Below are 9729 nucleotides of genomic sequence, written 5' to 3' on the forward strand. Positions count from 1 at the left end.
CACCCACCGCTCCTGCCCTCCCCCCACCCCTCGGCGCTGCCTTTAGGGCACCGCTCCTTACACCAAGGAGAAAACTCAGGCTGCTTCCTTGTGCCTCCTCAGCAATAAGCACCATTTCTGAACTATTCCCATTGAAGCCGAAGGAACTTAATCCCAGCTCCAGGAAGATCAGATGAGTTTCTTGTATCACAGTGTATTTATCCGGCATCAGAGCTTTGGGAGCCAAACCCAGGGAAAGACTAAGGCATCAACAGTGCTTGAAACACCATGTACCTGACCTCCAAAGTAAAATCCCAGCAGAAGTGATCAGGTCCTGTATGTGGCATCTGGGCAGAGCAAGGCACAAACCCGCACATACGAAGTGAAAAGACACCCAGAACTGGCAAAGAGTGAAATCTGGACAGAGAGTCCCTGTAGCATCATCTCCATGCAGAAAGGAACCGGGAATAAGCGAGAACGAGCAAGAAGGAGCAGGCGCCTGGTCGGCACAGCGGAGGGGCAGAGAAGCGGGCAGGAGCTGCAGGTTTGTGAACATTCATTTGGGACTTGTTTTGCATCTTTAAGTCCTTCTCTGCACCAAGCCAAAAGCGACAGGTACAAAATTGTCACAAAAACATAGGAGCTCTAGGCAAAACCAGAACAGCCACAGAAAGCAAAAGTGCAGTGACACCTTTGCCACGGTAAGAACACGCGCGATGCCCTTTCCCTTTCAGAAGGGAACAGACAAGAAGACACGGCCACCGCAGCCGCGGGCATAAACACAGGCCAAGTCAGGCTCAGACGAGGTTTAATGCAAACCGCGGAAGATAATGATAATAATCCCATTTGAGGACAGCTTCGGGAGGTGTGGGTTATTTCCGTTGCATGCTGGAAGACAAAAGGCTTGTGAGGCGCCGTGCCTTGGCGGTGCCCGGCGGCGGCACTGCCGGCGACCCTCCCGTGCGAGGCCGCTGCACCGCGCGGGCACGGCCCCTGCGCCCGCCTCCGCCGGCCCGAGCCCCGCTCCTGCCCCGGTCCGAGCCCCCAGCCCCGCTCCCGCCCGGTTCCCGCTCCCACCCGGTCCCGCCGCAGCCGGACGCCCCGCGGGCCACCGGGCCCGTCCCCCGCAGCAGCCGGGCGCAGGAGCGCGGAGCGGCCGCGACCCCCGGGGGAGGCGGCGGGGACGGTCCCAGCCATGCACGGGGACGAGGAGAGAGATGAAAACGCCTCTTACCTGGCTGGTTCGGGTAAAACCCCCGCCCCGAGCCCCCCGCCCACGGCACCGGGAGCCGGGCGGCCGAGAGCACCTGCCGAAGTCCAGCTGGGCGGCGGGGAAGGGCGTCGTCTGAGTTGCCTTCTGCCCCTTTTATATACTACAGTAGGTGATTAATATTGCATCACCCTTATTTAAAATTTTCAGAACCGACAATATAATGTAATGGCATAAGGGCATTTATTATTTAAGGACCTTTGATTGGGGAAAAATCATTGGGGCTGATTGGAAAAACATGGAGCGAGGGAGCGTTCTGGCTTCCCGGCGACCTGCAATTAAAAGGCTGAATTTGTAAGGTCCTTCCCCAATGGGGGAGGAGAGTGAGACCCGCTTCTCAGGTTTGATGTTTGTCATTCATTAAAATGCTAAAGTGAAATATTCAGAGAAGGCTCGCGCTTCGATCATTAATTTTTAATCGTTAAGGTGCTTCAGGGAATCGTAAATAAAAGCCTTTTCCCCTTTTAAACTGCATTAGAAATGAGCCCGCGATAGATTTTGTTGGGGGAGACTTTGCTTCCATTCGGCGGGCGGGACGCGCCCGGTGCGCAGCGGAGCCCGCGGGGGCGGCCGCCGGTCACGCTCCGCGGGCGCTAGTGGCTCCGAGGGGACCCGGCGGGCCGAGGCCTCGTCCCCTTTCCCGTGGGGGTCGCCCCGCCGAAGGCTTTTCGTTGATTTTGCGCTTGCAAACAATTTCCTCGGTGTTGCCGGCGCTGCCGGCTCGGGGTGGCGAGCAAAGACACGCCGCTTCGGGTTGAAAAATAAAGCTTTATTCCAGAGGAGGGGCAGCAGCGCTGGCGCGGAGCTCTGCGCGGCGGGACGGGGCGGGGGAGCGGGGCTCGGCGGCGCTGCCCGGAGTGGCTCTTCCCGCCGTGGAAACGCCGCGTCCTCCGGCCCGGCCCCTCGCCCCCGTGCCCCTCCGCCCGCCGCCGCGCTCCGCTCCGGTCCCAGGGCGGGCAGCGGGGCCGGGCGCCTCGGCGGGGTGGGGGGCGCGGTGCGGCCGCGCCGTCGGGCCCGGGCCCGGTGCGGCGGGCGCGGTCAGTGCACGGCCGAGTACTTCATGCGCTTCTGCTTCTGGCGCTGGTTGCAGAACCAGACGCGCACCACGTTCTTCTTGAGGTCCAGCTTCTCGGCGATGGCGGCGATCTTCTCGGAGGAGGGCCGCGGCTGCAGCGCGAAGTACGCCTCCAGCGAGCGCTTCTCGGGCGCGGCGATCGAGGTCCGCTTGCGCTTGCGCTCGGCGCCCGCCAGCAGGTCGGGGCCGGCGGCGCGGTCGCGGTGCGCGGCCTCGGCGCCCTCCAGCCAGGCCTGCAGCACCGGCCGCAGCGCCGTCATGTTGTTGTGCGACAGCGTCAGCGACTCGAAGCGGCAGATCGTGCTCTGGCTGAGCGAGCCCACGCCCGGCAGCTTCAGCGCCGCCAGCGCCGCCCCCACGTCGGCCTGGGTCACCCCCAGCCGCACCCGCCGCTGCTTGAAGCGCTCGGCGAAGGCCTCCAGCTCCCGCGGGTCCGACTCGGGCTCGGGGGCGGCGGGCGGCACCGCCGGGCCCCCCGGGGGGCCCACGCCCACGGCCAGGGGGCCCGCGGCGGCCAGCGGGTGCGGCGGCAGCGGCGCGGCCAGGGCGGGCGGCTCGGCCAGGCCCCCGACGGCCAGTGGGGGCGAGAGGTGCTCCAGCAGGTCCGCGCCGTCCAGCGCCGGGTGCGGGAGCGGGTGCGGGTGCGCGGCGAGCGCGGCGGGGTGCGGGAGGGCGGCGGCGGCGCAGGGGACGCCGCTCATGGCGTGGTAGGTGGCGTCCGGCTTGAAGGGGTGGTGGTGGTGGCCCTTGGCGTGCGGGACGATGTCGACGGCCGCCAGAGCCTCGGCGCGGGCCAGCAGGCTCTCATCAAAGCTCCCGAATATATTGCCCTGCAGCTGCGAGCAAGAACGCGCATGGTGGAGTCAGTGGGGAATACTGTCATCTCCGGATGAAAAACCTGCCCCGGCACCGCGATTCCTCCTCAGAGCTCAGGTCATAAAAATTAATATGAAGGCAGCAGCGCTGCCCGCGCAGACGTGTGGAGCAGAGACGGAGCGGGAGAGGGGGGAGAGAGGTTCCGAGACGCGCGATTGTTCTGGCGACATGAAAAAAACATTAAGTCGGTGCCTGTCAGAAAATGTGCCTTAAAGCGGCAATTATGCTGCATCTACATACCTGCGGGGCCGGGAGGCAAACTCTGCGCATCGCCTCCGCGCTGGAGTGCAGGCTGGAGAACTTGGGCTCCTGGAGGGCGGCGTGCATGGCGAACGGCTGCTTGGCGTTCATGGCCATCATCTTTGCGCCCCGCGCAGGTACGCAGCCCCTGGCATCGGCTCGGGGTTGTCTCTCCGCCTCACCACTGCCCAAGTGAGCGATTTTCGATGGCAGAGCTTCCCCTGCGCGCCCGCTGCCCCCCCCCCCCCGCTTCTTCACTCATCTTACACGCTGCCTGCCAGGAGCGGGCCCCGCGCACGCGTGCTGTGCGGGGCCAGCGCGGGCAGCAGGACGTCCCGGCCCCCCCGGCCTCCAGGACCCGCTCGGGCGGTGGGACGCGCCGTCGGGGCCGGGCTGCTCCCGGCGCGGGCATCGCTTGGCAGGGCAGCCCCGGCTGTGCCCCCGCTCGGATCCTGCCCTTCTCGCGGCCGGCGCGGAGCCGCCGGGGGACGCCAGGCCCCAGGTCCCGAGGGGCGGGAGGAGGAAGCATTTCTGCGTGGGTAGAGCCCACGAGCTGAAGTCTGGAGCAGAGGGACCGCTCTTGCCCACGGACCTGCCGCCGGGCTGTCTGGTGTGGCTGCGCCCAGCCGCTGCTGGCACCGGTCACTTGCCCATCACCAAAACTCCCCCCCGCAGCCCCGCGCAGGAGGGCTCCTCTGTCTGGGAACCGGTGCCGCTCACACACGCCAGAGGAACAAATCAAACAAGCCACAGTGCATCAAAGGGAAACGTCTCTTGTGGTTCCTGCACGGGTGGTGCAAGCCCGACGGCAGTGCCGTGGTGTGACAACGCTGCGCCACAGCCCGCGGGGGGCGGGCAGGGTCCCCCGAGGTGCCGCCGCATCAAGCACCCCGGCATGGCGAGCTCGGGTTCCCACTGTTCAGCACCCCTGCCCTGGCACCCAGTGCCCTCAGATGCCCACGTCAACTGTCACTCGGTGGTCCGTCCATCCTCTTTCTCAGGCGAATCCCTCCCCGAAAGCAGAGCGGCGGGCCCGGGCCCGGGGGCTGCGGGACCTGCACGGGAGGACGGGCCGAGAACACTACAATTCAGCCGCTGGCAGCGCCCGCCAGCGCTGCGGTGTGACCGGGGGAGCGCGGGCGGGACGCCGTTAAAACTCAGAAGGTGCAAGGATATGTTACCACCGAGGCATTTGTTTTCAGAGCGAATTGTGAGAAATCTGTCTGGGTAGAGTTCGGGACTTCTTCAATATCTTCGGAGCAGCTTCAGGTTCCGGAGCGGCCCCGAGATGCTGCCCAGGCCCGCAGCTCCGGGCGCGGTCAGGGTGACCCCAGCCCGGCCGCTCTCCGGCGCGCACCCCCGGCCTCCCACCTCATCAGTCCTCTAAAACAGCTTCGCGAACGGGGGAGAATAAAGCGGACAGCGATGTTAAGTGAGCTGTGCCACGATCGCACACGTGTCATTGGCTGGAAACACCCGACCCTTGTCTCAGAACAACAGAAAACCACCCCCGCCCCCGAGAACAGCAGAGCTCGACTTCGGGTCATTCTACTGTTGGGCGGTCGTTTTGTTTTTTCTCTCCTAATCTTCACACATCTTCAGACACTACTGGACTTTGATGGTTGGGGGATGTATTTTGCAAGTGTGAAATTTGAAGTTCTTAAACGAAAACAAAATCTACTCCTAGATTTAAAGTTTCCGAGAGTTTTATGAGCCTTAATAAATACAGATCGAGAGCTAAAGGAGTTGCTGTCTTGGTTTTCTGACGAAAGTATTGACCTTACTGTGGTGGCCAGAGGGAAGAAGAGCTGCTACTTCTGTGGTAAAATGTCTTTCATTTAGGAAACACACACCAAAGATGTTTGCGAGATCTTGACCCTGTATCTCAAAGCAGGTGAAAATGTGGGCTGAATGACAGGTAATAACCTATTTTATATCTCACTCCAGAAAGACAGGTTCACAGTCTGCTGCACATATTCAGAGACCTGTTCTCTCCCCAAAAAGATGCGGGAGCGCAGGTGGAGCTGATGGGACAAGACCGACAGAGGCTGCAGAGGAAAGCGCCTGGTCAGGGCAGCAGCGGCGGGGGCTGAACGGGGACCGGGCTCCGGGGGGCTTCACCGAGCGAGCGCTCCCGGAGCCGCCCCCGCACCGCGGATCGGGCCCGGGAGGCGGGATGGCGGCTCGTGGGGAGCGGGTGGGGGCAGCGCCGAACCGGGGGCAGAACCGAACCGGGGCAGAACCGAACCGAGGGCAGCGCCAAACCGGGGGCAGCGCCGAACCGGGGGCAGAACCGAACCGGGGAAGAACCGAACCGAGGGGAGCGCCAAACCGGGGGCAGCGCCGGGGACTCCGGGCCCCGCGGCGCCAGCACCACGGACAGCGCCCGGCACCGGGCGCCCAGGGCGCGGAACTCGAGGGATGCGCGGGGGAATGCGCGGGGGGACGCGCGGGGGATGCGCGGGAGGATGCGCGGCGGGACGCGCGGGGGATGCGCAGGGGGACGCGCGGGAGGATGCGCGGGAGGATGTGCGGGGGATGAGCGGGGGGTGCTCGGGGGAGCAGGGCCGCACCTGCCCCGCCCGGGGTGCGCAGCCGGGGAAGGGGCGCGGAGGAGCGAGGTGCGAAGCAGCGCCTCCCATCGCAGGGGAACCCGCGCGTTGTCGCAAAGCTCCGTGGCCTGATTTATGATAAAAAATTTAAAGGGAATCATTTATATTTCAGAGGGCCTAAATAGCTGCATGAAAGTTTTATCTGAAGCGGCACCATATTTATAGGCAGTCCTGCTTGTTGAAGTAATTAATAGAGGGATAAGTTTCAGGTCCTTGTTTTGGTTTGGTTCTAATCCTCCCTTTATTTAGTGCTTGCTGCTTAACGTAAATAAACAAGAGGATGCGAAGGGAGCGCTGGGTACAACACCCGCCGCAGTGCCTGCTCCTCAGAGCACGTCTCCCCTTGCCGTGTGACAGCATCTGCGCTGGGCTGGCGTATTTTCATCCCTCTGCCGTTGCTTCCTTCCCTTTCAAGCAAGGAGATGTCAGAGCCCCCAAACGCCGCCTGCCCCGCTCCCCTGCGAAGCCGTTCGGAGGCTGGGCTGCAGCCACGCGTCACGTTTGGAGACAGAGCCGGGGCTGGGGCTGGAGTCGCAGCTCAGACCCCTCTGCTGTCACCGCCGCCAGGGCCGCCTTTCCTCACCGCCCGCCTTGAGCGCGGCCTTTCCCGCCCCTCCCCAAGCAGCTGCTTTGAAAGAAACCGAGCTGGGTAATGTAGCTGCTGAGCTCCCTTTAATTAAAGCTGTAAAATATTGATGCTCCTGGCCCTGTCTACTGATGTTACACCTCACGAGCAGAGGAGAGGAGTCCAAAGGATAAACAACAACAAGGTAAGAGAGCCCAGATGGTTTGCCATCAGAACCTCTCCGCAGACTCAAAGGTGTCACTGCCATAGATTTCAGAGATCATTCACCTACCGGTAAATAATTAATGGCATTTCTGGAAGAAAAAAGAAACACCAAACCCATACCCTCATGAAACATCACCAGTGACTCATTGAAAATCTGAAGGTAAAAGTCAGATTAAAAGTGTGTGCTGTTTTATTCTTTGTCACACTACAAAGATGGTTGTATATTTTCCTAATATATCAAAATATTCTGTTCTTATTTAGAATGTAATTCAAAGCCCAGCACAGTCAGGGTGTTGGCAACAGGCTCTTGGTTTCATTGCATTAATTCCATATAATTTAAAACTTATATAGCAAATTCTTACCCAGGACTGATGGGAAGTTTGAAATGTAGACATGTTGATACTGACATCCCCTCTACCACAGCACTATGGCAGCACTATCGCAGTCACAAAGCCAACAACACTCGTCCCATTAGATTTTCTTCAATTGCTATTTAAAACAACCACGTAATTTCCTGCAAATCGGCTCCTCTGGAGTGGCTGCCGGAGACCCGAGGGGAAGGGGCAGTGCAGGGAGAACACGAGGCACTTCCCTCCTCCTCCTCCCTTCCCCTTCCCCTTCCCCTTCTCTTTCCTTTTCCTTTTCCCTTTCCCTCTCCCTCTCCCTCTCCCTCTCCCTCTCCCTCTCCCTCTCCCTCTCCCTTTCCCTTTCCCCACCTGTCCCACTGTCCACCTCCTGCTCCGGAGCCCCTGTCCTCCCCAGCCACCCCGAGCAGGTTCCATTCTCATGCCCCTGCGTTCCCCTTGGCGCGTGTCTGAAACGCAGCCGTGTTTTGAGGCCGGACTCGGACCCCGCGCTAACTCGAGCCCGCGGCTGGACCGGCCCGTTGTCCCGAGGGTCCCGCGCTGCAATTGTGTCACACGGCTCCAACGCCCTGAAAGCACGAGCCGCGCTGCGCCCAGGGTGATGCGGCTGATCCACCGCACAATCTGATGGAGGAAGTATCTAGGGTTACCCAGACAGTCAATTATTCATCAGCTAAACGGCCAAGCATCAATTACCTGGCTTGATTCTCTTATTCATTAAGGAGATTGAGGAGCCCAAGTTAACAAAGCAAGAAGTTGCTAAGCTACAGGAGCTGCCCACAAGGCCACAGCGTCCAAAGGGAAGGGTCTGTCGGCCTCCATCGGGTCTGCAGGAGCCCGTCCCGTGGTGTGACGGGTGGAACAGTCCGGCCATGGGAGGAATGGGCATGGAGCTGGGGGTGCACGTGGCTCCGGGTCAGAGCACAAGCACTCACTCTCATCTTTTGTAATTAAAAAAAAACCAAATAAAAATGTAGTTAAAAAAAAAATGAAGTTTTGGCAGAGGAGCTCTCAGGGAGCAAAGTCTCCGGCACGTTACGGGTCCCAGGCTCCCAGCTCCGGGAGGCTATGGGTGCTGGCAAGTGTTAGCCCGAGATCAACACCGGAAATCTTCTAGGATGAGAAAACATCGTGGCCACGTCAGAAAACTGGCAGTGCCAGAGCTCCAGCGCAGCGTGGGAACGCTCGTTCAGTGGAGGCAGAGCAAGCAGCCCGTGCTCCAGCGCTGGCACCTGGAAAGCTGATGCAACCTGATTTTTCAATTTTTCAGTAAGGTGGGTTTTGATTTGAGGTCCCAGGGATGCGGGATGCCGGCCGGTTCATGCTAACACGGAGATCTTCCTTGTACTTGTTTGTAATGTGCATGAATTATAGAACTTGTTTCTTGTATCATCCCCCGAAATTAAAATTGTAACAAAGGACACACTGGTGCGCGTTAAAAATAAACCTGATCTGTCCTGATGGAGATTGTGGGAGCAACACGACGATATTTTCTTGGGGAAGGGGGGGCACAGAGCACTTATCTGTCAGGCATCTCTTTCTTGTTATATTTGCTCCTAATTCTAGAAATACATCTAAATGTAGTCTAACAGGACTCTGTTCCACAAGAAATTAATGAGGAACAAACATTAATTATTCATGTCCTGAAACAGTAGGTCTGCTAATGTTTTTGCTAATCAACAAGTGCAGGAGCTGTGTCTTTGTCCTGGGGAGGATGGAGGAGGAACTCGGGTGGTTCAACCCCCAGGCAGCTGAACCCCACGCGGCCGCTCGCTCACTCACCGGGGTGGGAGAGAACAGGAGCACCTGGGGGCTGAGACGGAGGCGGCTTAATGGGACCGAAAGTGAAAATAATGACAGCAATGCTGACAATAACAACAGCACAGAGGACACGAGTGACCGCACTGCTTGCTGCTGACGGCCCGAGGCCCGGGGCAGCTCACACAGCGCCCAGAGCTCGAGCCCTCGAGTTCTGCAGCCCCTCGTTCGGCTCTTCCCCAAGCAAACCAACCATTTAGAGCAGTGTCAGTGCATAAGAACCCGCTCCTCCCACCACGGGCAAACCTCAGACACGAATAAGTTCTGCAGGTAAATTAACAAGTCCTGTCACTTTTCTCCCCGTCACACCCATCTGCACGTGCCGATGCGACAGCTTCCGCTGCGGACAAACACAGCCCGAAGATCAACACTTTATCGAGGGCCCAGATATGCTTGCAGCCATGTGAACTCTTATCCCGATTTAGACTTACCTCCCTCTTTGGAAGCACCGACAGCTGGCGGTGTGCCTGTTCCAGAGGTCTTGCTCGCCCCTCTCTGACCCACAGGTAACCCAGTGTCATGGTAAAAGGTGAAGAGTGGATGAAACGGTTGTCTGACACACCTCTGGCCGCCAGAGAGCACACAGAGGTACGTTGAGTCCAAATGATTTTCGCATGAATTACTCAAGTGCCAGAGATATATAATTTATTAGCATTTAAATAAATCACAGAGCAGAAGTGCTTCAAGGCTGCGGGCGCAGGATG

General features: G+C 59.6%; 1 protein-coding gene across 1 annotated transcript; it reads right to left on the reverse strand.

The window, feature by feature from the left end:
- Positions 1–2241: 2241 nt before the first annotated feature.
- Positions 2242–3612, reverse strand: POU4F3 (POU class 4 homeobox 3). The gene is made up of 2 exons (XM_065849216.2): positions 3441–3612; positions 2242–3160 (listed from the first exon to the last, which is right to left on the reverse strand). Exons 1-2 carry the CDS (start codon positions 3558–3560, stop codon positions 2288–2290), a joined length of 993 nt encoding a protein of 330 aa, XP_065705288.1. The 5' UTR covers positions 3561–3612; the 3' UTR covers positions 2242–2287.
- Positions 3613–9729: the final 6117 nt, after the last annotated feature.

The sequence above is a fragment of the Patagioenas fasciata genome, chromosome 14, assembly GCF_037038585.1.
Source record: "Patagioenas fasciata isolate bPatFas1 chromosome 14, bPatFas1.hap1, whole genome shotgun sequence".
Classification (NCBI taxonomy): domain Eukaryota; kingdom Metazoa; phylum Chordata; class Aves; order Columbiformes; family Columbidae; genus Patagioenas; species Patagioenas fasciata.

Coding starts and splice junctions, on each gene's coding strand:
- POU4F3 (XM_065849216.2), bottom strand. CDS start 3,560: ATGATGGCCATGAACGCCAAGCAGCCGTTCGCCATGCACGCCGCCCTC. Junction 3,161..3,440: donor TTTGCCTCCCGGCCCCGCAG/GTATGTAGATGC, acceptor TCTTGCTCGCAG/CTGCAGGGCAATATATTCGG.